The 27,212-nt window shown below is 49.1% G+C and overlaps 2 protein-coding genes across 5 annotated transcripts in view; both read right to left on the bottom strand.

The window, feature by feature from the left end:
* Window positions 1–764: 764 nt before the first annotated feature.
* On the bottom strand, window positions 765–1,583 carry EXOSC6 (exosome component 6). Its single transcript, XM_012437295.3, has one exon. It carries the CDS (start codon window positions 1,581–1,583, stop codon window positions 765–767), a length of 819 nt encoding a protein of 272 aa, XP_012292718.3.
* A 410-nt stretch (window positions 1,584–1,993) lies between these two features.
* AARS1 (alanyl-tRNA synthetase 1) overlaps window positions 1,994–27,212 on the bottom strand; it is a 31,845-nt gene continuing 6,626 nt past the window's right edge. For all 4 annotated transcript variants that reach the window (XM_064383304.1, XM_064383307.1, XM_064383305.1 and 1 more), the window contains 19 exons: window positions 23,135–23,323; window positions 22,357–22,502; window positions 19,375–19,566; window positions 18,743–18,887; window positions 18,243–18,388; window positions 16,936–17,044; window positions 15,429–15,579; window positions 13,945–14,069; window positions 13,377–13,521; window positions 11,610–11,788; window positions 9,582–9,695; window positions 8,147–8,353; window positions 7,501–7,685; window positions 5,106–5,214; window positions 4,324–4,437; window positions 3,598–3,717; window positions 3,404–3,490; window positions 2,946–3,059; window positions 1,994–2,598 (listed from right to left, as the gene is read on the bottom strand). In XM_064383304.1, coding sequence (XP_064239374.1) covers window positions 2,413–2,598; window positions 2,946–3,059; window positions 3,404–3,490; window positions 3,598–3,717; window positions 4,324–4,437; window positions 5,106–5,214; window positions 7,501–7,685; window positions 8,147–8,353; window positions 9,582–9,695; window positions 11,610–11,788; window positions 13,377–13,521; window positions 13,945–14,069; window positions 15,429–15,579; window positions 16,936–17,044; window positions 18,243–18,388; window positions 18,743–18,887; window positions 19,375–19,566; window positions 22,357–22,502; window positions 23,135–23,323 — 2,763 coding nt within the window. In that variant the 3' untranslated portion in view covers window positions 1,994–2,412. The remainder of the gene's footprint in view (window positions 2,599–2,945; window positions 3,060–3,403; window positions 3,491–3,597; window positions 3,718–4,323; window positions 4,438–5,105; window positions 5,215–7,500; window positions 7,686–8,146; window positions 8,354–9,581; window positions 9,696–11,609; window positions 11,789–13,376; window positions 13,522–13,944; window positions 14,070–15,428; window positions 15,580–16,935; window positions 17,045–18,242; window positions 18,389–18,742; window positions 18,888–19,374; window positions 19,567–22,356; window positions 22,503–23,134; window positions 23,324–27,212) is intronic.

Raw genomic sequence — 27,212 nt, 5'->3', positions numbered from 1 at the left:
TGGGTCTTGCCCAGCACCAAACCAGGGTGGGGGGCTGGGGTGCACTCAGGGCGCCTCTGGGGCCATACAACTCTTCCTACTTTTGTCACATCTCAGCAGCTGTCCTGGCTCTGGTTCGTATGGGGACAGCTTCTCCTCCTATAAAGCACAGCGCCCACATCCAGCCCTGCAGCTGTTCTTTGCAGCCTATCATGTGTCCTGTTCGTTGGTCTAAGGAACGGGACTCGTTAAAGGCAGTGCGGTCACGACCCCTTGCCACCTGGGATGTAAGAACAAAGGAGCCGTGCCTCTAAAACCCCGGACCAAGAAGAATCACAACAGAAGACGTTTTTCAGATAGAAAAGAAGTGTTTTGGCTCAGACAGGGTAAGTGACAAGGCACAGCCTTCTTGTCCAACCTCTCAAAAGTTGCCCAGTTACGTCGGAGGGCGTCTCTGGCTGGCCGTGCAAAGGGTCTATCCCTTAAATGACTACAGCTCCCAGATATCAGCTTCCAGGTGACTCCTGCTGAAGTCGTTTCCAACTTGGAAGTCAGGCTGCGCTCACAGGTTTCAACTGGGTCACAGCTGAGAGCCGGCTGAAGGAGAAAAGTTCCTTTAATGAGGTTTGTAAAAAGCCCTTCCACCACCACAGCTGTCTGGCGCCTCGGCTCTACTCCAGCCTCTCCAGGTGCTCTCCAAGGCTCCAGCTGCTTAATTCGATGCAGGCTCGAGGCTGAGGGCGCGGGTCTCCGGCGTGGCATCCGCCGTTGCTCAGGCTCCTGGTTCAGGGCGGGGCGGCGGCGCCTCTGCGACGGGCGGCCCGTACCAGGCACTGCTGCAGCACGGGATAGAGGCGCTGGCAGCCCTCGAGGCCAAGGCGTACGGCCTCCGCCCAGCTCTCGGTCAGGCCGCCCTCCCCGCTGCCCAGCAGCCCGGCCACCTGATTCAGCACGGGCATGAGCGCCACGGTGAGACCGGCGGCGGCGCGCTCCTCCTCGAGCCGCGTGGGGTCCAGTAGCCAGGTGGGCGCGGGCCCCGGAGCGAGGCTCAGGCCGCAGCCAACCACCAGGTCGTACATCTCCACGCCCGCGTCGGCCAGGGCGAGCGCAGCGGCGGTGAGTGCGGCGGCCAGGGCTGAGCCCCCGTCCTCCAGCAGCAGCGCCGACACCTCGAGCTGTGCACGCGGGTATCGGCCCAGGCGCACGGCCGGCTCCAGCGCCTCCTGCAGCGCCAGCGCCAGCTCACGCTCCTCACCGCCGCCCGGGGGAGCGCGGCGCCGGCGCCCCGCGAAGGGGGCGCGGCGGAACTCGCAGAGCAGTCGACCACGCAGCGCGGCCGGGGCCTCGCCACCCGCTCCGGCCGGGCCGCCGCCGCGCTCGCCACCCTCGGCCTGGCGCGGGCCCGACACGGCACACAATACCTTGGTGCCTCCTGCCTCCAGGTAGGCCGAGCCCTTGGCTTGGCTCAGCAACCCCGCGCGAGCGTACACGGGTCGCAGCCGCGTCGGGTCGCGGGCAACGGGCGCTTCCTCTTCGTCGGCCGCGTACAGCTGCGGCGGCTGCGATTCCTCTGGGCCGCGTATGCGGCGGTGATCCCCAGGCATGGCGGCGCCTGGCGTGGGACCCGTTTCCGGGCGCTGCCCCACCGCGCACACTAGCTCTTCCGCTACTTAAAGACGCGCGCCTGCGCGAAGGATGCCGGGGGAAGCAGCGGGCTTCGCTATAGCGCCCCCTGAAGGCCCGGAGGGAGAACGGCCGGCGTCCTCAACGCCCTGGTGCCGCGCTGGTGGCGTTCAGCCATCTAGCTGCGAGGGGGGGGGCAGTTAGTTACAAGAAAAAGACTTCTCTGCTTCCAATAACTCCACCTCTCATTTTTTTTTGAATTATGAACACCTCCCTCTATGTCACCTCACCCAGTTGGCTTCCATCGCCACAAACGTTTGAAGCAGCCCCAGGGGCTACTCCCAAAAGTCAGAATTCTGGGGCTGGACACAGTGAATACTATAGCAACCAGCAAGAGTCACAGCATTTATTCTAGACAGCAGAGGCCAAGGGCTGTGGAAACAGCGAGCCCCCATTGGGAATGGGTAGAGATCATGCGGCCTCAATTATTGCACATGGTCTTTTAGTCTCTCCAACAAAAATGATTCCCATTTGCTGACCCGGATAGCTCAGGTCTGGAGAGCTGTCCGCTCTAGATGCGTGTCAATGCACAACAGCAATGCTGGGGTAGTGGTTCTAGACAGATGGCACTGATGTGGAGGGCTCAGGGCAGACATATAAGGAGCACTGAGTCACAGGACCTCTTCCAGTTACTGAGGGGTTAGGAGGATGGTGGGAGCTCTTTAAAGGTCCCAATATTCCAATGTTCTTACAGCAGAGGAGGAACTGGCTGGACCTATGGATACAGTGCTTAACTCCTCCTTCCCCGCCTCAGTTCTTCACATCCCTGAGGCGCAGCTGGGCAAAGGAAGTGGCCAGCTGCAGTGCCTCCTGCAGGCAGCCAACGTTCTTGCCTGTGGCCTGCGCAGACACATCCTTGCCACCACCTTTCCCATCCATCAGGCCTGATACCTGCTGCACCCACTCGCTGGCTTTTAGGCCCCTATTGGCTGCATTCTGGAAGATACGAAGGGAAGGGGGAGTTAGGACAGAAGATAAATGAGTGAGGAATGGAGGAAAAGAAATCATGCAGGAGTCATCCCCTACTCCTGCCAACGGGTGATGCTGCTGGCAGCCAAGACACACTTAACGGCTGGTAAATGGGGCAGTCATAGCCACGGCCAGGAAAAGACAGAGTGGCAAAGCCAAGTATCAACCAGATCGACATCTTCACCAATGAGAAGGCCTGAGTAAAGGGCAACAGGTGCCCAGTTTCAAATGCAGATTGTACACACACAGGCCTCAGGAAATAAGCTTAAGACCCACACTGCCCCCTGGTGCAAAAGGTCGTAAGCAGTTCTGACCTGGGGGACTTGACACAGGCACGTGATTTTGCCAGCCTCATTGTCCACAGTGAAGAGCATGGCAGACGTCTGAGGGGAGTGCATCTTGAAGAGCTTCAAAGCTTCATTCAGGGCCTGGGGGGAAGAGCTGGCTCAGGCCACAGGGCTGGAGCAGGAACCCTACTCTCCACTCAAGTGAGAGTCTGCAGTCCATAGCAAGACCGCCACACACCCCAACTCCTTCCCAGAGCAGGTGCTGTCTAGGCCTAGGTGGAAGACCCCAGCACCCAGCCCAAGCGTGCCCCACATATGCAGGGAGCTGTTCCTCTTCCCACCCAGAGCCAGATCACTACATGGCTTAGCCCCACCTAAATCCCAGACAGGCCCCCAGGCAACCCCTTGGCTAAGCCACAGAGGCCACGTATCAGCCGCGAGAGGGCTGCTGAGCCCCAGGGTAAGGGCCCCGGTCCCTAGGTTACCTTGGCTGAGGCACCACTCTCCATCTCTAGGATGACAAGGGGCTGGTTCGGGTTGCTGTCAATAAGCTGCTTTGTCTTCTCCAATACCTGCAAGAAAAAAAAGTCCAGAAAAACAGCAGGCTCTGAAACCCAGGCCCAAGCCTGCTGGCCTTTGCCTAGGAACTGCTCTGGCCACCGGCACTGCCAGGACTCACTCGCTTCTGGACATCAGCTTTGCTGGCGCGGTCCAGGTCATCCATGACCTTCTTTAGGGATTTGAGAGTCTCCCGCAATTCGTCCTTCTGCCACTGGGGGATGACTGCGGTGGCCAGCACCTAGAACCAGAAGATCATATGAATCTGGGCCACAAATTGCTGGGATGTCAGGGTTCAGCCCCCTCAACCCTGCCTAAACCCAAGTCCTCCCTGACTAGTGTTCTGGAAAGGAGAGAGAAAACACAAAGGTGTCTTCAGGCTTTGAGATCAGTCCCTTCAGGAGCAGGTGTGGCAGGTGAAACAAGCAGGGCTAGAAAGGAGCAGTAGAGAGCGAGGCTCTCAAGTCAGGCCTGCTCCTTACCAGGTTGGGAACAGCCTGTGATGGGCTTCCTCGCAGCCTGAAATGTGAATAAACGCGAGGTAGGCTAGGAAGCAGAGGGCAGCTTCAGCTCCTCCCCCACCTCCCTCCACCCCAGTGTCCACACATGCTGGGTAAGAACTCTCCTGCTAGCAGCAATGGGAGCAGCAGGCAGTGTCCAGGGTCAAAGGCCAGGACCCACAGGGTACCTGCTACGAGGTTGCTGGACAATAACAGCACAAAGGCCCATTCCACCAAGAACCACGGCCCGACTGATTACAGGAGATTTCCTGAAGACAGGCATGCCTCATGCATCAGGCCCAGGGGAGGGAGGGATGGACAGATGGAGAAAGGAAGCCCGCCCCTACCTCTCCAAGGTCAGTGATCTCCCTCTGCACATCCTTGTTTGGAGCAGTCTGGGCCTTCACTTTGGCTTCCATGACAGAGAGAGATGTCTTCAGGCTCTCTGCTTTCCTGAGGGCCTAGGAGGGGACACCAGGTCAACCCCAGGCAGGCCTGAGTCAGCCTCACTATCTGGTGTGGGAGCAGTGCAGGAAGCCCCAGCGGCAGGCCAGGCAGCAGCACATTCCACCACACCAAAAGTCACTGTGGGGAGCAGATGCTGGCAGCCCCAGCAAGGAACATAGTGCTCACATGCACACTGGCAAAGGCTATACCCAACTCGGACTCGGGGGTACAAGCATCAGGAACCCCTTTCAACCCAGGAGCAGCCACCCCTGGGGCTTCAGCAGTAGTCAGATATAAGCCCCAGTTCCCAAGACAGAGCATCCATCCTGTTCTGCATGGCTTCAGCTTAAGCATGCCCCTAGGGTTGTGCAGATCAGCGCTGGAGGCCCTGAAGCCACAGCGACTCTATCTTCCCCTCCTCCACATGGAGACAGTAGGGGGTAGATGGCCAGATTCACAGATATTTTAGAAGACTAAACATAGGACAGCTAAAGAATCTTGTGTGGGAGTGGCTTTCTTCTGCCATGCAGGGGTAACTGGAGGACACTGGGGCAGGGGCGTGGCCCAGCCTCTACTTTCATACTGACTGCAGAAACCTCGCAGAGCAGTTTCTCTAGGGATTCACAGACTGGGCTCCTCTTGCCAACTTCAAATAAGCCACAAACCAGGCAAACCTGCTTACCTTCTGGGCTTCAGCACCTGTGACAGCCACAATCCTCCGGACACCCTTGGCAATGGCTTCTTCTGTCACGATCACAAAAGCTCCTGCGTGACTTGAGTTCTGCAGATGCCTGAATGGCAGAACACAAAGTCCGTGGTAAGAGGCCCTGGCTGCCCTTGGCTGGGGTGCACCAGCCCTGAGCAGATCCCACCCGAGGAGGCTCTCTCAAGGCAATGGAGGGCAAAGGCCCTTCACAACTCAGAGAATTTCAGAACACAACTGTGGCTGACCAGAGAACAAGAGAAGCAAGAATGAGTTCAGGCGCGGTGGCTCACGCCTGTAATCCTAGCACTTTGGGACGCCGAGGTAGGTGGATCACCTGAGGTCAGGAGTTCAAGACCAGTCTGGCCATTATGGTGAAACCCCATCTTAAAAAAAAAAAAAGCAGGAATGAGAGTCAGGGAAGGCCTAGGCGTGAGAGTATTCTAACAGTGAACGAGACCCCAGCTCGCTGAGCCTCACTCAGTGTTCTCAGCTCTGTGTTGACAGAGCTGCTGTGAAAATCAAATGAGATAAACAAAGTGCGCTGTGGTCCCTAATATCCAATATGATACTACTGTGAGGCTCTATGTGACAGTTTTGATCCTGGGGTGGAACTTAAGCTCTATTTTAGTATCCCTGCTCCCTAGGTGACAAGAGTGGAAGATTACTTTTAAAATCTTACCACAACCCCTTAAACAGAGAGGTTTTATTTCTCGCTTCTTCAGAGAACCACAAATGCTCATTAACTCATCCTCATTCTTTAAGGGTAGTATAAAGTTGTTGTCTTTTTTTTTTTTTGAGATGGAGTCTTGTTCTGTTGCCCAGGCTAAGGTGCTGAGGCACTATCTTGACTCTCTGCAACCTCCGCCTCTGGGGTTCAAGCGATTCTCCTGCCTCAGCCTCCCAAATACCTGGGAGGCAGGTGCATGCCACCACTCCTGGCTAATTTTTTTATTTTTAGTAGAGACGAGGTTTCACCATGTTGGCCACGCTGGTCTCGAACTCCTGACTTCACGTGATCTGCCTGCCTCAACCTCCCCAAGTCCTGGGATTATAGGCATGAGCCACCGCACCCAGCACTGGGTATAGTTTGTGAAAGCTGTTTCCTGTAATCTAAAGGGTATTAGCAATAGGTAATCAGGCAGAGTGGGGATCGTTTGAGGGCCCATTTCAGCTGGGCAGAAAAGCCTGGAACCCAACATCCCAGACTCCTACCCTACTCTCTGCACATCCCCCTTCCTCCCTGCCTGCCAGAGGCATACAGGAGACCCTGCAGGGTCTCGACCATGACATTAAGAATGTTCTTCATGGCTGGGCGTGGTGGCGCATGCCTGTAGTCCCAGCTACTTGGGAGGCTGAGGCATGAGAATCGCTTGAACCCGGGAAGTGGAGGTTGCACTGAGCCGAGATCATGCCACTGCACTCCAGCCCGAGAAACAGAGCAAGACTCCACCTCAAAAAACTAAAATTAGAAATAGTACTTTCACAGGCTTCATCTTTCCAGGTCACCATGACCTTCCCAAAAAGGCCCGGAGAGCTACAGAGGAATCCAAACTGGCAGAAGTGGCTATCCCAAGCCAAACTGAGCTGGGTCAACCCGTGGCCTGCTCAGAGGCTCTGAGACAAGGCAGCTACATGCCCCAGATGCCGCCCAAGTTGTCAAAGGAAATTAGGTGAGGTGCCAGGAAAAGGAAGGGTTAGGACCACATCAGGAGCTCAACGAACATTCCAGGCCTTGCTGAATCCTGAATTCACGTGAGCCTTTTTGTGGGGATCAGCCCAGCAAACAACAGCAAGCAACTGTGTTTAAGTGTGAATACAGTGTTTTCCACCTTATCCTCCTGGGAGTGTTTCATCAAGAAATGTTAACATCAGATACGGGGGTTTAATGAGCGAACTACAATGCTGAGTTTTTTTTTTTTTTGAGACAGAGTTTAGCTCTGTTACCAGGCTGGTGCCATCTCGGCTCACTGCAACCTCCGCTTCCCGGGTTCAAGCAATTCTCCTGCCTCTGGAGTAACTGGGATTACAGGCATGTGCCACCACGGCCAGCCAATTTTTATATTTTTAGTAGAGACGGAGTTTCACCATGTTGGCCAGAAAGGTCTTGAACTCCTGACCTCAAGTGATCCACCCATGATCCAACTCCTGACCTCGTGATCTGCCCACCTTGGCTTCCCAAAGTGCTGGGATTACAGGCATGAGCCACCACACCCAGCCAGATGCTGAGGTTCCTGGGAACATTATTCAGCAATTGCATTTCTGAGGACTTCACTTCAACCTTAGAAAGACTGGAGTTGGTCTAGCCTAAGACCTACTTCCTCAGAGGGTGATGCCAGATGACCCATCTACTCTGCCCATCCGTGGTACTCACGTTCCCCCACAGAACTCAACAGAAGTCAGGGAGCCAGCAGGCCCAGAGGGATCATCCAGCAGCTCGGACACTGGGACCCCAATGGAGACGACTCGCACAGGGTCAGGATAGGTCTCATCAAACACAGCCCGTAGGCCCTGGATGGCTTTTGCTGCCGCCAAGGGGCAATCCTGGGTGTAAACAGGCTGCCAGACAAAGAAGAGAGAAAAGAGCTGGAAGACATCCCTGGAGGTGCAGTAGGAAGCAACAGGAGAGCATGGTCCTGCAGGCAGGACTTGGGTTCTGACTTGGCTCTGCCCAGCAAGTGCCATGAACTTCCTGAATCACATGTCACATACAAACTCAAGGGCATCAAGATGGGAACTTCTATTTTGTTAAACTGTGGACCAGATCTTATGTAAAACAGACTCAACTAGAACAGTTCTGGTTCTCCTAAGGTGGGGATGGAGAAAAGGCCACTCCCTCTCCCTTCCACCAACTACCACCACTGCCCCCTACACAAGCACAGGTTGAGAATCACTGCTTTAAGCAAACCTACGTGCAGCACAGAATCTGGTATAACTGAGAGACAGCACTGCACTACCGAGACCGTGGTCAGACAGTGACAGTGCAGGGAAGGTGGGGGTTCAGCCACCACCCATCCTACCTTAGCTGCCTCAATCATCTCATTAGCAATCTCTTCAGCCTTCTTGATCTGTCGGGTGGACATGGCTCCCTTGGCAGTGAAGTCAAATCGAAGGCGGTCAGGAGCAACCAATGAGCCTTTCTGGTCAGCTTCCCCAAGCACTGAGCGCAGGGCAAAGTTCAGAATGTGCGTAGCTGTGTGGTTGCTCATGACGGGTCTTCGTCGGGGCTGCAAAGGGCAGAGGGGTTCTTGGAGACATCTGTGACAGACTGCTAGTCATCCTCCAGAACCTGCTCCCCCCCCTAGTGCTGCAATTTTTAGTTGGAAATATGGCTGTGCAGAATAAAGGTTACATTTCCCATCTTCCCTATGGCTAAGTGTGCCCATGTGACTAAGTTCTGGTCAACGGATTTTGAGCAATGTCTACCATTAAAGGGATGGGGTATATCCTCCCCTTTCTGTTCCACCACCTACAATAGTGATTGCCAAACGATGGCCCATGGCTAAATCTAGCCTGTCATCTGTTTTTTTATTTAGAGACAGGGTCTTGCTCTGTTACCCAGGATGGAGTACAGTCGCGTGATGATAGCTCAGTGCTGCCTCAAACTCCTGGGCTCAAGTGATCCTCTTGCCTCAACCTCCCAAGTAGCTGGGACTACAGGCACATATCACAATTCCCAACTAACATTTTTTTATTTTTTGGAAAGATGGGGTCTCATGGTGTTGTCCAGGCTGCTCTCAAACTCCTGGCCTCAAGCAAACCTCCCGCCTCAGTCTCCCAAAATGTGTGCATTTTCTAAACAGGTTTACTGGAACACACCCACACCTGTTCGTTTACATACGGTCAATGGCTGCTTGTGCTCCAACCGCAGAGCTGAGTAATCATGACCAAGAGCATCTGATCCACAAAACCAAAAATATTTAATATCCAGTTCTTTATACAAAGTTTGCCAACCCCTGGCGTAGACAACGGATCTGATACCTACCCTCTGGACCAGGAAATCAAAGGCAACACCCCAGTAAAGAAAGTGGAGCGTCAGGGGAGGAGAAGCCAGGCCCTCTGAGTCTGTGGGACAGAACCTCCATATCCGCTTGAGTTTTTTAGAACATACACTGCTATCCTGGTTTGAAGCTACTCTTACTCTGGAGCTCTGTCACATGCCACAGAGCCTAGCTCTTCATTCTTCAGCATACTTGGCTCCCAAAGAAGTATGTGAGGTTAGGAAAACAAGTCTACAGGATCTTAACTAAAATTACTGGGGAAATCAATGCCTTAGGAACATACAGATTTAACTCTTAGTTGCATCCCTCACAATCCACCAAATGCACTAAAATTAACCCCTGTGCTCTACTTGCAACGTTACTAGGGAGTGATAACAATGACAGGACAATTGAAAGCCAGAAGAGGAGATGATTACTAACCAGATCCAATGGGGGCCACAATAACCCAACTCACCTCATCAATAAACAGCCGGACCTGATCCCCGACTTTCAGATCACCGTAAATCGTTCCAATGTGGAGCACATACCCTCCTCGCACCTGAGCGTTCTTCACTGTAAACTCTGTTTTCTAAGGGATCAAGGAGACCAATAAATAAATCCTTAATAAATTTTTTTTTTTTTTTAAATCAAGTAGATAAAGTGAATTTTCTTTTTTGAGACAGAGTTTCGCTCTTGTTGCCCAGGTTGGAGTGCAGTGTGTGATCTCAACTCACCACAATCTCCGCCTACTGGGTTCAAGCAATTCTCCTGCCTCAGCCTCCCAGGCACCTGGGATTACAGGCGTGCACCACCATACCCAGCTAATTTTGTATTTTTAGTAGAAACAAGCTTTCTCTATGTCGGTCAGGCTGGTCTTGAACTCCCAACCTTAGGTGATCCGCCTGCCTTGGCCTCCCAAAGTACTGGGATTACAGGCATGAGCCACCATGCCTGGCCTATTAATTTTCCTATATTTTCAGAATAAATTTGTATGTATAAAAAATTCTTTTTACATATGTAAATTTACATACATAAATTGTACATACACATTCTCTAAACACTCTTTAACGGTGTGTGTGTGTGTGTACATACACATATACCATTAATATTATTAAATATAAATAGGCCAGGCACGGTGGTCACGCCTGTAATCTCAGCACTTTGGGAGGCTGAGACAAGTAGATCACCTGAGGCCAGGAGTTCAAGACCAGCCTGGCCAACATGGTGAAATCCTACCTCTACTAAAAAAATACAAAAATTAGCCAAGTGTGATGCATGTGCCTGTAATTCCAACTACTCAGGAGGCTGAAGCAGAAGAATGGCTTGAACCTGGGAGACAGATGTTGCAGTGAGCCGAGATTGTGTCACTGCATTCCAGCCTAGGTAACAGAGCAAGACTCCATCTCAAAAAATAAAATAAAAAATAAATATATTTGTGCACACACAGACACACACAATATTAAGGAACAGAAAAAATGAAAAATAAATATATTTGTGCACACACAGATGCACACAATATTAAGGAACATTTTGAAATTTTTTTTTTTTTTTTTGAGACAGTCTCACTCCGTTGCCAGGCGCCAGACTAGAGTGCCGTGGCACGATCTCGGCTCACTGCAACCTCCGCCTCCCGGGTTCAAGCAATTCTCCTGCCTCAGCCTCCCAAGTAGCTGGGATTACAGGCGCACGCCGCCACACCCAGGTAATTTTTGTATTTTTAGTAGAGACAGGGTTTCACCATGTTGGCCAGGATGGTCTTGATCTCTTGACCTTGTGATCCGCCCACCTCGGCCTCCCAAAGTGCTGGGATTACAGGCATGAGCCACTGCACCCGGCTGAACCTTTTTTTTTTTTTTTTGAGATCGAGTCTCGCTCAGCTGCTCAGGCCAGAGTGCAGTAGCGCAATCTTGGCTCACTGTAACCACCGTCTCATGGGTTCAAGCGATTTCCTATCTCGGCCTCCCAAGCAGCTGGGATTGCAGGCACCCGCCATCATGCCTGGCTAATTTTATTTCAGTAGAGATGGGGTTTCATCATGTTGGCCAGGCTGATCTTGAACTCCTGACTTCAGGTGATCCACCCACTTTGGCCTCCCAATGTGCTAGAATTACAGTCCTGAGCCACCACGCCTGGCTGTATCTTAGAACATTTAAAAGCCTCCATAAGCCTAAGGAAACAAAGTAACTCATTCAGCAGCAGCAGAGTTAGAGGCTGAGTTTTCTACAAGGACATCTGCCCTTCAGAGAGCTGCCTCTCCTTTTTATGTGAAAAGTTTGTCAGAAACTTGCAGTCTGGCTGCAAAAATACTCTGAGTACCCAATGGCCAGGAAAGCAACAGGTACAAGCAGCAGCTTCCTTGGCTTCAGAAATACTGACCATGGAACCCAACCCAAAGGTGTGTGGGGTCTGCTCCCAAGGCCTGAAGCACTGTGGGGCAAGAGCAGCTCCCTGGCTCCACACCTGGCCCTCCTCCGCTAACAAAGAAGAAGAACTGTTGGCTCACATCGTCACTGCTGTCATCCACCTTCACCAGGTAGCCTTCATCATAGATCTGCCCTCCTTGCTCGGCATAGAAACAAGTCTTGTCCAGCACCACTCCACACTCCTGGCCCGTGGACACCTCTTCCACAAACATCTTCTCCCTGCGCAGAGCCAGCACCGTAGCCACTGTGTTCTCAAATACTGCTCGAGGGAAATGCACAGAAGTGGGACAGTGGGTCAATGACCTTTTCACACTTTCTTAGCTGGGTTTTGCTGCATTCTCTTTCTCAAACTCTTCTTAGCTCCTAATTGTCCATTGTACTTTGGAAGCAACCCCATTAGACTCTATGAAAGAGCTTTGCATGCTGGCTTTCCATCAAAGAATGCAACACTCGGTTGGGTGACCAACTGTCCCAATTTTTAGAGCTGAGGGGTTTCCTGGTATGCAGGCTTTCATTAAAACTGGGACAATGGATTACCCTAACTCTGAGCTACTGAGCAGAAACTTAGTGCATCATATTAGTAGATCTTTAATAGTAGTAATAAATTCCCCAGTCCAAGATCAACTCACAAAAAAATGTACTCATTTTGTAGACTTGCTTGAGTAGACTGAGGTATAAGATTGTTCTTGGGAGGCTGAGGCAGGAGAACTGCTTGAACCCAGGAGGCGGAGGTTGCAGTGAGCCGAGATCGCACCACTGCACTCCAGCCTGGCACCTGGCGACAGAGCAAGACGCTGTCTCAAAAAAAAAAAAAAAAAAAAAAAAAAGATTGTTCTTGGCAGGGCGCAGTGGCTCATGCCTATAATCCTGGCACTTTGGGAGGCCAAGGTGGGCAGATAACCTGAGGTCAGGAGTTTGAGACCAGCCTGGCCAACATAGTGAAACTCCATGTCTACTAAAATAAAAAAATTAGCTGGGCGTGGTGGAGTGTGCCTGTAATCCTAGCTACTTGGGAGGCTGAGGCAGGAGAAGCACTTGAAGTCGAGAGGAGGAAGCTGCAGTTAGCCAAGGTAGTGCCACTGCACTCCAGCCTGGGTCACAGAGCCAGTCTCACAAAAAAAAAAAAAAAAAAAGATTGTTCTCTAATAGGGCAAAAAAGCAGCAAAAACATGTATTGCCTCTTTTTTTCTTTTTTTTTGGAGGCAGGGTCTTAACTCTGTAGCCCAAGCTGGAGTGCAGTGACACAAACATGTCTGACTACAGCCCTAATCTCCTAGACTCAAGTGATTGTCCTCCCTCAGCCCCAAAGGTAGTTGGGACTACAGGCATGCACCACCACACCCAGCTAATTTTTGTACTTTTGGTAGAGACAGGGTTTCACCATGCTGCCCAGACCAGTCTCAAACTCCAGAACTCAAATGATCCACTCACCCTAGCATCCCAAAGTGCTAGGATTATAGGCATGAGCCACTGTGCCAGCTTTGTTTCTTAACTTTAGAATGCTATTATCCCAATAGCATTCTAATAGTCACTGTGGAGTGTATCAATGCCAACTGCCCACTTTTCTGCAAGATGTTATAATTAGGGGAAATGGGATAAAGTGTAGGAGACCCTTCCTACAATTTTTTTTTTTTTTACAACATCCTGTGACTATAATTATTTCAAAGTAAAGTTAAGAAAACCTCCAGCTAAGGGTGCCTATGTGTGTAACAGTGCACAGCGTGACTGTACAGCACTCCAGGAGAGGCTGTCAGCAGTCTGCTGGATAGCTAATCTTGAGAAACAATCTTTCAAAAACCCTCCAAATATGGGGAAGAAAGCTCAGAAACAGGAGCATAGCAACATACCGTAGTTACCACTGGAGTCTGAATGGTAATTGTACTTTGGGGAATCATCTGTGACCTCCAGACCCTGCGCCCGGAGCTCTTCGATAGCGTAGATGTCCAGCATAATGAGGTCTTCCCCACCGGCTCCCTTGCCCTGTGATTTAAGCTGTCAGTGAGAGAAACAAGCATAAGTTACCCTAAAGCAAAAGAAATGGGACTCTGAAGGACTGGAACTTTCTAAACTATGCCCAGCATAAAGCTTTTCTCAATCCTGCCACTACTGACGTTTGGGGCCAGATCATTTTCTGTCATGGAAGCTCCTCTTACAGTGTGGGATGCTGAGCGGCACCCTGGCCTCTATCAGCTACATGACAACAGCATTTGCTCTTGGTTGTGAAAACCAAAAGTGTCTTGACACATTATTGCTAACTGCCCCCTGGAAGGCAGACTCGCCTCCACTTGAAAACCACTGGTCTGGGGTAAAAGCACTTCAAAGACTTTAATGGAAGGAAATTTATGCTTGCTCTGCAGCCAAGTGGTGCTGGGTTGGAAGATGTTGGGTTTTCTGCTCACTCTCCAAGTTCTTCACCTGGGCCAGTTTCCTCTCATTTTCAAAGCCGTCCATGTCTACCAACAGGCCCTTCTCTTCGGCAATCAATCCAGTGAGATCCACTGGAAACCCATAGGTGTCATAGAGGAGCCAAGCAGTGTCTCCTATACAGCACAAAGAAGGTGTGTCAAAAACCAGAGATGGCCCCTTTTCCATGCCAAGCCCTCTGAGAGGATGCTGGGATTGGCAGAAGGGATTAAAGAGACAAGGCCAGTCACCAACAGCCCTTTGTGCCCATCCGAAAATCCAGCACATCTTTTCCAGTTGACCTGAAGGAAGCACAGTGGGTGTCCTGGTACAATTCTGGTTTTTTATTTTTTTTGAGATAGTGTTTCGGTCTCGTAGCCCAGGCTGGAGTGGGATGGCCCGATCTCGGCTCACTGCAACCTCAGCTCCCAGGTTCAAGCGATTCTTCTTCCTCAGCCTCCCAGGTGGCTGGGATTACAGGTATGCAGCCACCATGCCCAGCTAATTTTTGTATTTTTAGTAGAGACAGCATTTCACCATGTAGGCCAGGCTGGTCTCTAACTCCTGACTTCAGGTGATCTGCCCGCCTCAGCCTCTCAAAGTGCTGGGATTACAGGTGTAAGCCACCATGCCCAGCCCTGGTTTGCTTTTTTTTTTAAAGCTCACCTGGACAATTTTCTATTTCTTTTTTTTTTGAGACAGAGTCTCGTTCTATTGCCCAGGCTGGAGAGCAGTGGCATGATCCTGGCTCACTGCAACCTCCACCTCCCGGGTTCAAGCAATTCTCCTACCTCAGCTTCCCAAGTAGCTGGGATAGCAGGTGCCTGCCATCATACCTGGCTAATTTTTCTATTTTTAGTACAGACAGGCTTTCACTATGTTGGCCAGGCGGGTCTCAAACTCCTGACCTCAGGTGATCCGCCCACCTCAGCCTCCCAAAGTGCTGGGATTACAGGCATGAGCCACCACGCCCAGCCTGACAATTCTATTTCTGGATCTGAACGTAAGTCTGTTCAATTTGTGAAAATCCATCAAGCTTTTCTCTTGCTCATTATACTTCAATAAAAATAGGGGGGAAAAAAATCTTTCAAATTAATTTTCCCCAAATTGCAAAACAGTATATTCCAAACATTCCCACTTTTGCCTGAAAAATACACATGCAAAAAGTACCTACCTGTATTTGCACGCAGACAGAGAAGTATCCTTAAGACTTATACATCAAACCGTTAACAGTTGTTACCTCTGAGAAATGAGTCTGGGAAAGAGGATTTTCACTTTCTGAACACTTTTGTATTCTGTATCATTTGAATACTTTGCCACAATGATGCATTACTTTTACCATTTTACTATAAATTCCAGTTTGCACCAAAAGCAGTTCATCTAGCTATGTTCAGTCTCAGAGACATGAGAGTTCATGGTCAGTCTGTGAGAAAGGGTTTGTCTTTGCCATAAAGATGAAATGGCTGGGATGGAGAAGGGCAAAAACTGGTCCCTACCAGGAATGGTCTTGCTGTCTCCCAGGCTCAGAATTTTCCTGTCCAGGATGCGTCGCCCTCTACTGAGAGTCTTGAGAAACTGCACCTCTTCTTCATTAATGATGTCCTTCACCATGTCTGGGTCCTTCTTCAGCTCAGGAAATGCATCTCCCTGACAAAGGGGAAGCAAGACGAAGGGCTAGATGAAGCCAGAGACTATTCCCTGACTCCTCTTAAAAAAGCTCCTGGTTGGGCGTGGTGGCTCACGCCTGTAATCCCAACACTTTGGAAGGCCAAGGCAAGTGGATCACAAAGTCAATAGATCAAGAACATCCTGGCCAACATGGTGAAACCTCATCTCTACTAAAACACAAAAGTTGGCTGGGTGTAGCAGCTCGTGCCTGTAGTTCCAGCTACTTGGGAGGCTGAGGCAGGAGAATCGCTTGAACCTGGGGGGTGGATGTTGCAGTGAGGCGAGATTGCGCCACTGCACTCTAGCCTGGAGACAGAGCGAGACTCCGCTTCAAAAAAAAAAAAAAAAAAGGCCGGGCGCGGTGGCTCAAGCCTGTAATCCCAGCACTTTGGGAGGCCGAGGCGGGTGGATCACGAGGTCAAGAGATCGAGACCATCTTGGTCAACATGGTGAAACCCCGTCTCTACTAATACAAAAAATTAGCTGGGCACGGTGGCGCGTGCCTGTAATCCCAGCTACTCAGGAGGCTGAGGCAGGAGAATTGCCTGAACCCAGGAGGCGGAGATTGCGGTGAGCCGAGATCGCGCCATTGCGCTCCAGCCTGAGTATCAAGAGTGAAACTCCGTCTCAAAAAAAAAAAAAAAAAAAAGCTCCTTAGTAGGGCACAGTGGCTCACACCTATAATCTTGGCACTTTCTGGGGCCAAGACAGTGGATTGCCTGAGCTCAGGAGTTTGAGACCAGACTGGGCAACATGGTCAAACCCTATCTCTACTAAAATACAAAAAATTAGCCAGGCATGGTGGTGAATGCCTGTAATCCAAGCTACTTGGAAGGGTGAGACAGGAGAATCGCTTGAACCCGGGAGGCAGAGTTTGCAGTGAGCCGAGATAGTGCCACTGCACTCCAGCCTGGGTGACAGAGAGAAACTCTGTCTCAAAAAAACAAACAACAGCCAGGTGCAGTGACTCATACCTGTAATGCCAGCATTTTGGAAGGTGGGGCAGGTGGGTCACCTGAGGTCAAGAGTTCTAGACCAGCCTAACCAACATGGTGAAACCCTGGCTCTACTAAAAATACAAAAATTAGCCAGGAGCGGTGGCAGACACCTGTAATTCAAGCTACTCGGGAGGCTGAGGCAATATAAATCGCTTGAACCCAGGAAGCGGAGGTTGCAGTGAGCTGAGATCGCGCCATTGCACTCCAGCCTGAGTGACAGAGCGAGACTATGTTTCAAAACAACAACAACAAAAACTCCTTACCAGTATGCCCTCTCCTACCCAACCTTCTTAACGGATTCCTTAGCACAGAAGGGTAACCACAGAAATAAACCTACCAGGGACTGGACGACAACATCCACTAACGTAGCAAAGAAGCCCCTGCTGGCATTGAGCTTCTCATGGGCATATCGAACAGCTCGGCGGAGAATACGTCTTAACACGTACCTGTAAGAGGCAGAAACTAGTCACCAACATTCCCAGTTGAGGATTTTGTCATGAGTCCCTTGGAATCCTACCCAAACCTCTTTCAGCGAACTATCTTTTATCCTAAGCCTGCTTCTTTTGCATTCCCCAGTCATTAATTTTAGCGTAAGACTCAGTAACATACCCACAAATACCCATCAAGGCTTGCCTAGGGTAAACCCTGGTTTTCCTTTCACATTCAGTTACTCAAAGAGGGAGGCAAGAAGGATAGACCAGATGTGTACTCGATGCCTGTGATCCCAGTTCCTGCCTGTCAGTAACAGAGCTTCCCAGGGCTGGTCAATGCTTACCCCTACTATCCTGCCCCTGCCAATCTCTATCAGGCAACTTTAAATACAATCCTTATCATCTGTACTCAGCAGCAGAGATTTAATATAGTGGTGACTGCAACACTAGCTGAAATTCCCTTCATCCCTTAAAAAAGAGGTGGGAGGATTTTTCCGACTACCCAAAAGACAAGGAAACAATAATGAAGGATGGCTTTAAGTTTCATAAAGAGGCCGGGGCAGTGGTTCACACCTGTAATCCCAGCACTTTGGGAGGCCAAGGCAGGTGGATCATTTGAGGTCAGGAGCTGGAGACCAGCCTGGCCAACATGGCAAAAACCCATCTCTATTAAAAATGCAAAAATTGGCCGGGCGCGGTGGCTCACGCCTGTAATCCCAGCACTTTGGGAGGCCGAGGTGGGTGGATCACGAGGTCAAGAGATCGAGACCATCCTGGTCAACATGGTGAAACCCCGTCTCTACTAAAAATACAAAAAATTAGCTGGGTATGGTGGCACGTGCCTGAAATCCCAGCTACTCAGGAGGTTGAGGCAGGAGAATTGCCTGAACCCAGGAGGCGGAGGCTGCAGTGAGCCGAGATCACACCATTGCACTCCAGCCTGGGTAACAAGAGCGAAACTCCGTCTCAAAAAAAAAAAAAAATGCAAAAATTAGCCTGGAGTGGTGGTGTGTACCAGTAATCCCAGCTATATGGGAGGCTGAGGCAGAAGAATCACTTGAACCAGGGAGGCAGGGGTTGCAGTGAGGCAAGATCACGCCATTGCACTCCAGCCCAGGTGACAGAGCAAGACTCCATCTCAAAAAAAAGGTTTCATAAAGAGTCAGCACACGTGGTGCCGGTCCAAACACCACCCAGTGTGCAGCATACTTACCCGCGCCCTGTGTTGTCAGGACGGCCACCGTCAGCCAGTGCCACAGTAATAGTCCGAGCGTGGTCAGCCAGCACCCGGTAGGCCATGTCAATCCCATCAGCATCCTCAGCACCAACTTTCCCAGTGTACGGTCGGGCACCTGTGCCCTACAGACAAGAATCAGAAGGCAGCCATTTAGGAAGCAGCCCTTCTGGCACTGCCTCACCTGAGGAGGTTCCTAGAGGACTGAGGAGCATTAGAAGAAAGGACGCTGTCTTGTCAGATTCTATAACCCCAAGGACGTGACACTGGGCAAGTAGAGAGACTCCAGCCAGCCCCTAAACAAAAAATTACACTGTCTCAGGTCTAGAGCCTCGCATTATTAATAATGAAGCAGGCAGATGGAAACGGGTACCCTTGGCTGGCAGAGCATATGGTCATTTTTCTCTTTGACAGCAATGCTAAGAGTCCAGCCTGGAAACCTCCACAGAAGTATGCAATGTTTGTAATAGGATCAGTACCTTCTGAATGGCTTCAAAGTAAGGGACAAAAAGGTCAGTGTCATAGTTGGACATCTTATTCTGCAGCACAGATACCAGTCGCTCCAGGCCCATCCCTGTGTCAATGCTTTTCTTGGGAAGAGGTTTCAGAATGCCATCAGTTTCCCTGTATGATCCAGAAGAAGAGGAGGTTGAAGCAGACTCAAGCTGCCACTTCTCCAGTCCCTGCTGGATAAAATTCATTTACAGAGCAGTTTGCAGGCTGTGACCATCTGCCATTTGCCTGGTTTGGTGGGAAGAGGGAAGTGGAGGGAGAAAGGAAGGAGAGGTACTCTGGGGTCTGTGTAAGAGTAAGGTAAGGCCGGGCATGCGTGGTGGCACACACTCAATGAATGAGCTTTAATACAGCAGCCCAAATCACAGCAAGCATGACATTATGGGAATAGCACTCAAGAAGCTATTACGTGGGATAAGGCTTAGTTCATGAAAGAACAGGCCCATCCCTGTCCCAGAGATCAGAGGGGAAATCTGAGAAATGAAGGAATGGACCTTCAGCCAAGAAGACAGCCATGAAGCTCTGAGTTCCTCCTCCCCTGCTCAGCTCAAGGAAAGGTACTGCTCTTAGCAGGAATGGAGTAGGACCCCAAGGCCACCTGTTATACTGGATGAACACAAGATTCCAGATCTCCAGCACATTAGGGTCATCCTGGTTGACAAGGTGTGCGGCGTCCCGACCACCAATCCGGTCGTAGTGGATCTCACTGCAAGGACCACAGGGGCCCGTGTCACCCATCTCCCAGAAGTTATCCTTCATGTTGCCTGGGAGGATTTTGGTGTCTTCCAGACTGACAAAGGAATAAACATAAGCCCAGTTACAGCCCCTGACAAGGGTTCTGCCCAGACTTGCAACCACCACAAAAGAAATTCTTAGGATTGGCCAGGCACAGTGGCTCAGGCCACTGCACTCCAGCCTAGGCGACAGAGCAACAGTCTGTCTCAAAAAAAAAAAAAAAAAAAAAGTCATTTTTAATAAAGAAGTTCTAACCTCCACCAAGTACTAATGCCAAGTCTGCTCATAACACCTGCTAAAGAAACAATGTGACTCTTCTCAAGAGTACCTACAATAGAAGAGAATACAAAATATACACACGCTATGAACAAAAGTCAATGAAAATACACAAGGACATGGGTAAGGCCTAGAAAGGAACACATAATAATTGAAAACGTTGGCCATGCATATTGCTTGAGCTCAGGAGTTCGAGACCAGCCTGGGCAAACATGGCAAGACTGCCTCTCTCCAAAAAATACAAAAAAAATTAGCTGGGTGTGGTGACGCACACCTGTAGTCCCAGCTACTCAGGAGAGGATCACTTGAGCCCAGGAAGTTGAGGTTGCAGTGAACTGTGACTACATCGTTGCACTCCAGCCTGGGCAACAGAGTAAGAACTGTTCCCTCCTTACACACAAACAAGATTGTGCTTGCTTAATAAAGTATAGACACATAGTACATGAAGCCAAGTAAAAGAGGATTTTAAAAGCCAGGGTCAAGATTAATATTTAATTTTTACATGTGTTACTACCCAAAATTCCAACTATACTTAGATTACAGAGTCAACAAAGTAGAAGCAAGTAAAAGAGGAAGCTGGATTGGAATAACATACCTAGAGTAAAAATAATTGAAAAAAACAGAGAAGTAGCCCTGTTTCCAAGTACAGTAGGAAGCTATGCACTAAAGGACAAAAGAATTAAGTAATAAGAACAAGAAAATGAGGCAAACACATCATGGGCAGCCCAGCTATCTACAGAGGGCACACACGACATGTTCAGATTTTTCTTGATGCAGCACTTTACAAATTCTACTAAGTTCACAGCACAGAACACACAGCTCACCTATTATCTTAGCTTTTATACTATGTGATTATACTTTAAAATTATATTATGTTAAAAAAAAAAAACTGGCCAGGCGCGGTGGCTCATGTCTGTAATCCCAGCACTTTGAGAGGCCAAAGCGGGCAGATGGCTTGAGCTCAAGAGTTCAAGACTAGCCTGGGCAACATGACAAAAACCCGTCCCTACAAAAAATACAAATATTAGACAGGCAGGTGGCATATGCTTCTAGTCCTAGTTACTCAGGAGGCTGGGGTGGGAGGATCACCTGAGTTCAGGAGGTCACAGCTGCAATAAACTATGATTATGCCACTGCACTCCAACCCAGGTGACAGAGTGAGACCTTGTCTAAAACAAAACAAAACAATTCCTTTTTCCTAGTCTATTACATTTCCACAAGAAACAAAGTGTTTCACATGAAGAATACCACTATGTTTAAAAAGACATACACATACATACACACAAGGTTACAGAAGTATGAAGGCTGGGAAGACCACATATGGGATATCAAATTATTAATGATGATCAATTGAGGGAACTTCCACTTCCTATTTTCTACATTTCTATAAGGTTTTAATTTTTACAAAATACACATAACTTATAAAATGATGTACGTATAAAAGGCAAAAAATAAACTTGTTTTGGCTTTCAACAACAGAATGACTGGCTGGGCACAGTGGCTCACATCTGTAATCCTAGCACTTTCGGAGTCCAAAGCGGGTGGCTCACTTGAAGCCAGGAGTTCGAGACCATCCTGGCTAACGTGGCGAAACCCCGTCTCTACTAAAAATACAAAAATTAGCCAGGTGCAGTGGTGCACACCTGTAGTCCCAGTTACACTGGAGGCTGAGGCAGAATAATCACTTGAACCCGGGAGGTAGAGGTTGCAGTCAGCCAAGATTATGCCACTGCAATCCAGCCTGGGTGACAGACTGAGACTCGGTCTCAAAAACAAGCAAACAAGCAAAAACAATAGAATGATCGAATGTACTAAGAAGCAATGAGGCCAAGCGTGGTGGCTAACACCTGTAATCTCAGCACTTTGGGAGGCCAAGGCGGGCAGATCATGAGGTCAAGAGAGCAAGACCATGCTGGCCAACATGGTGTATAGAGAGCAAGAGTAGCCCACCCCTCTGGGGGAATCAGCAGCAAGGCTACTGTGAACTTTGGGTAAACTCCAGAAAAGCAAAACCATAATAAAAAAACGTGTATGTTTCAAAAAAAAAAAAAAAAAAACAGAGGCCTAAAAAAAGATAACCAGCTCTCACTAACCTTACTGCAAAAGTTAGCTAAAGTATGTTAACTAAAATGCAAAAATTATAATCACAGGCTGTTCTAAGTAACTGCACCTTCCCTCTGCTGTATACTTTGTAAACATACAAAATAAAGTACTCTGAGGCAGGCCGGGGCCAAAGAGACTGACGCCATCAGCTTTCCGGACCGCCTGGCACAGCTTTGTCTGTCTGTCTGTCTGTCTTTCCTTATCCCCCGCTGTTCCCTCTTAGGTCTTTGAATCCCTGTGCAGCACGGGACCCAGCACACGCCAGAATGGTGAAACTCCGTCTCAAAAAAAAAAAAAAAAAAAAAGCAATGAATGCATCTAAAGAGAATTACTCTGACTCCTCTTCATTTGCATCTCAAAATGCACCCCGAGATGGGAAATGGCCAGGTACTCCAGGTCATAAGACCCCACTCTGGCAGTGTCATTTCACCCCTCCATACTCTCAAGAAATGATCTGCATTCTTACCCTAAATTTTGCCAAATCTGTTTGCATTCCAGATCTGGTTCTAAGCCAGCTGCTTCATCCCCGCCAAAGTAAGTAACATAAAGCCTTTCAATGGGAATGCCAAACTCTTGGGTGAGGAGTTCCAGAGCCATCTTACAAGCCAATTCCTACAAAAAAAAAAAAAAGAGAGAAAGATACAGAACATGGCCAAAGAAAAATCTATTTAGTATGAGACCAGACCCTAAGAACACAGATACAAAATTTCAACATGTTCACTCTAAACTCAATCAAATTCAAGATCAGTTTATGTAAGAAATCCAAATATACGGCCGGGCGCGGTGGCTCAAGCCTGTAATCCCAGCACTTTGGGAGGCCGAGGCGGGTGGATCACGAGGTCAAGAGATCGAGACCATCCTGGTCAACATGGTGAAACCCCGTCTCTACTAATACAAAAAATTAGCTGGGCATGGTGGCGCGTGCCTGTAATCCCAGCTACTCAGGAGGCTGAGGCAGGAGAATTGCCTGGACCCAGGAGGCGGAGGTTGCAGTGAGCCGAGATCGCGCCATTGCACTCCAGCCTGGGTATCAAGAGCGAAACTCCGTCTCAAAAAAAAAAAAAAAAGAAATCCAAATATACACTGCAATCATCAAATTACAGGCATTACTTCCAATGCCATTCATTCCTGAATCAGCTAAATGTTATTTCACATTTTAAAACACACAAAATTAGAATCCAGTTCCCACTGTGGAAGTGACCACTTTCCTCAAAACTCTAGTGGTTCTCCTGCTCTGAACTTACCTTAAAGTAATCTCCAAAAGACCAAGAACCCAACATCTCGAAGAAGGTGTGATGATACACATCCTTGCCCACATCATCCAGGTCATTGTGTTTGCCCCCAGCTCGGATACATTTCTGGGTATTGGCAGCTCTGCTCAGCTTTGCCATGGGGTGAGATGGGTCAATTGTGTTCAGGAAGATGGGTTTAAACTAAAAGAGAAAGGGAGCAGTTCAACTTTTAAAGAGCCACAGGCGATGTCAGGTGGCCACACATTGGCAGGAAGAGACCCCCACACACTGCAGTTCATGATTAACACGCCTGGAATATAGACACTTGTCAGAACAGGTGGCCTGATGGAGCCAAAGCAGAGGTAGCCTCTCATGGAGGAGCTTCTCCTTGGACCTAGATCCCTAACAGTCCCCACCACCACCAGTGACACCACCTGCAGAGGGGCAAGGCCTGCCGGATCTGAGATAACAGCCAAAGGTTGATGCGGTAAAACCTGGGCTTCTTCATAAGCCTCTGAGGTTCAAGGCTTATACCATCTTTCTGGAAGAACTTATTCTGAAAACTGGTATATTCATTTGGCAGTAAATGTGAGGAGGAAGAAAAAAATCAACACATATTAGAGGAATAAAATCAGCACACTAATGAATAATTGGATATCATCCAGCTAGGATGACCTTTCTCTGAGGATGTATCAGGTCATGCTTTGATGTATCACTATTATTTGTATAACTTTGCTTTATTTTTCCCACTGGACCTGTTCAATTCACTGCTATCCAATTTGGTAACCACTAAACTTTTTTTTTTGGGAATGGAGTCTTTGTCACCCAGGCTGGAGTGCAGTGGCGCGATCTCAGATCAATGCAACCTCCACCTCCTGGGTTCAAGTGATTCTCTTTCCTCAGCTTCCCAAGTAGCTGAGAATACAGGCATGCACAGGCAAACCCAGCTAATTTTTTTATTTATAGTAAAGACGTGGTTTCGTCATGTTGGCCAGGCTGTTCTCAAACACTTGACCCCAAGTGATCTGCCCGCCTCAGCCTCCTAAAGTGCTGGGATTATAGGCATGAACCACTGTGCCTGGCCATACCACTATACACTTCTGACCATGTAAAACTGAATTAAAATTAGGCTGGGGAAGATGGCTCACGCCTATAATCCTAGCACTTTGGGAGGCAAAGAAGGGAGGATTCCTTTGAGCCCAGGAGTTCAAGACCAGCCTGGGCAACATAGTAGACCCTGTCCCCATTTTTATAAAAATCAAAAAGTAAAATTAAATAATTACCAATAAATATATATATATATTTTGAGACAGAGTCTCACTCTGTTGCCCAAGCTGTAGTGCAGTGGTGTGATCTTGGCTCACTCCAACGTCTACTTCTTGGGTTTAAATGATTCTCCTGCCTCAGCCTCCCAAGTAGCTGAACTACAGGCATGCGCCACCATGCCTACCTAATTTTTTTATTTTTAGTAGAGACGGGGTTTCACTGTATTGGCCAGGATGGTCTTGAACTCCTGACTTCGTGATCCACCCACCTTGGCCTCCCAAAGTGCTTGATTACAGGCTTGAACCACCACGCCCAGCAATATTTTTAAAAATCAGAAATTCTCAGCCAGGCCCATACTTTTTTTCTTTCTTTTTTGAGACAAAGCCTCACTCTGTCACTTGGGCTAGAGTGCAGTGGTATGATCTCGGCTCACTGCAACCTCCACCTCCTAGGTTCAAGCGATTCTCCCGCCTCAGCCTCCCGAGTAACTGGGACTACAAGCACCTGCCACTACACCCAGCTAATTTTTCGTATTTTTCGTAGAGATGGGATTTCACCATGTTGGCCAGGCTGGTCTTAAACTCCTGACCTCGTGATTTGCATGCCTCTGCCTCATGAAGTGCTGCAATTACAGAAGTAAGCCACCATGTCCAGCCAGCCCATAATTTTTTTGTGAGGCCAAGTCTCACTGTGTTGCCCAAGCTGGTCTGGAATTCCTGGGCTCAAGTGATCCTCCCATCTCAGACTCCTGAGTATATGTAATTCCAGGGGCACTAAGCCCCATTCTTCATAATTTTATAGTTAATATTACATGAGGTAAAATATGTTCCTACTGTTTCTAACTTTCCATTCTAGAAAAGACACCTGAGGCCGGGCGCGGTGGCTCACGCCTGTAATCCCAGCACTTTGGGAGGCCGAGGCGGGTGGATCACGAGGTCAAGAGATCGAGACCATCCTGGTCAACATGGTGAAACACCGTCTCTACTAAAAATACAAAAAATTAGCTGGGCACAGTGGTGCGTGCCTGTAATCCCAGCTACTCAGGAGGCTGAGGCAGGAGAATTGCCTGAACCCAGGAGGCAGAGGTTGCGGTGAGCCGAGATCATGCCATTGCACTCCAGCCTGGGTAACAAGAGCGAAACTCCGTCTCAAAAAAAAAAAAAAAAAAGAAAAGACACCTGAGAGAAAAGAAAATGTCAACTTATCCCAGAGTGAGGAGCATCCTAAGGGCTGCAGATGCACCGGATGAGCAGGGCTCCAAGAGAACCATCACAGGAAAGCCCTGAGAGCACCATCTAGCCTGAACCCCTTCCAGCCACAACAGCCTGGGAAGTACTGTTCACTGTCAAAGACATGCTAACCAACTCCTCTTAACTCTTTTTTTTTCTTCTTTTTTTTAAAGACGGAGTTTCTCCATGTTGGTCAGGCTGGTCTTGAACTCCCGACCTCAGGTGATCCGCTCGCCTTAGCCTCCCAAAGTGCTGGGATTACAGGCATGAGCCACTGCACCCGGCTCTCTTAACCTTTAATAAACTTGTCATGCTTTCATCATCTCAACAGTTAACCCTTTTCTCTAACAATAAACCTTTCAAATGTCTTTTTCTTTTCTTTTTCGAGACAGGGTCTCACTCTTTTTTGAGACAGGGTTTCCCAGGCTGCAGTACAGTGGCATTGATCAGGGCTCACTGTAGCCTTGACCTCCCCAGGTTCAAGTGATCGTGCCGCCTCAGCCTCCCAAGAAGCTGGGAATTGAGGCATGCACTACCACACCCAGCTAATTTTTTGTATTTTTAGTAGAGACAGGATTTCACCATGTTGCCTAGGCTAGTCTGGAACTTCTGGACTCAAGTGATCTGCCTGTCTTGGCCTCCCAAAGTCTTGGGATTATAGGTGTGAGCCACTGCGCCCAGCCTCAAATGTATTTTTAATTCAACCTCACCAAACAAATCATACTAATAAATTTTCTTTATCAATGGATCCAGAATGGTACTGGTGGTCAAGAAAGGGGTTAGGTGGGCTGGGCGTGGTGGCTCACACCTCTAATTGTAGCACTTTGGGGAGGCAAAAGCAGGAGGATTATTTGAGGCCAGGAGTTCAAGATCAGCCTGAACAACTTGGTAAGACTCTATCTCTGCATATAAATAAAAAAAATAATTTAGGTCAGGCAAGGTGGCTCACGCCTGTTCCTAGCACTTTGAGAGGCTGAGGCGGGTGGATCACCTTAGGTCGGGAGTTCAAATCAGTCTGGCCAAAATGGTGAAATCCCATGTCTACTAAAAATATAAAAATTAGCCAGCTGTGGTGGCACACGCCTGTAGTTCCAGCTACTTAAGAGGCTCAGGCAGGAGAATTGCTTGAACTCAGGAGGCGGAGATTGCAGTGAGCCAAGATTGCACCACTGCACCCCAGTCTGGGCGACAGAGTGCAATTCTGTCTCAAAACAATAAATAAAATGCTTTAAAAAGCTGGCATGGTAGCACATGCCTATAATCCTAGCTACCTGGGAGGCTGAGGTATGAGGATCACTTAAGCCCAGGAGTCTGAGGCTACACATGCTAGGATCATGCCACTGCACTCCAGCCAGGGTGATGGAGTGAGACCTTCTCTCTGTAAAATAATGATAGCTAATGTCTGTACCTACTATGGGCCAAATACCATGCTAAAACATTTTGTATCCATTACCTTATTCGCATCTCATTGCAACCTATAGGCAGGCAATATTATTCCTCATTTTGCAGACAAAAAAACTGAGGCTCACGACATAAAGTTCTACAAGATCACACAGGGGGTGACAGAACTGGAATCGGTCTGACCCCAGGGCTGT

Source organism: Aotus nancymaae, unplaced genomic scaffold (assembly GCF_030222135.1).
Source record: "Aotus nancymaae isolate 86718 unplaced genomic scaffold, 86718_ANA_hifiasm-v0.15.2.pri h1tg000030l, whole genome shotgun sequence".
Taxonomy (NCBI): Eukaryota; Metazoa; Chordata; class Mammalia; order Primates; family Aotidae; genus Aotus; species Aotus nancymaae.
Note: the sequence above shows the minus strand (reverse complement) of the source record. Positions and strands in the feature narration are given on the sequence as shown.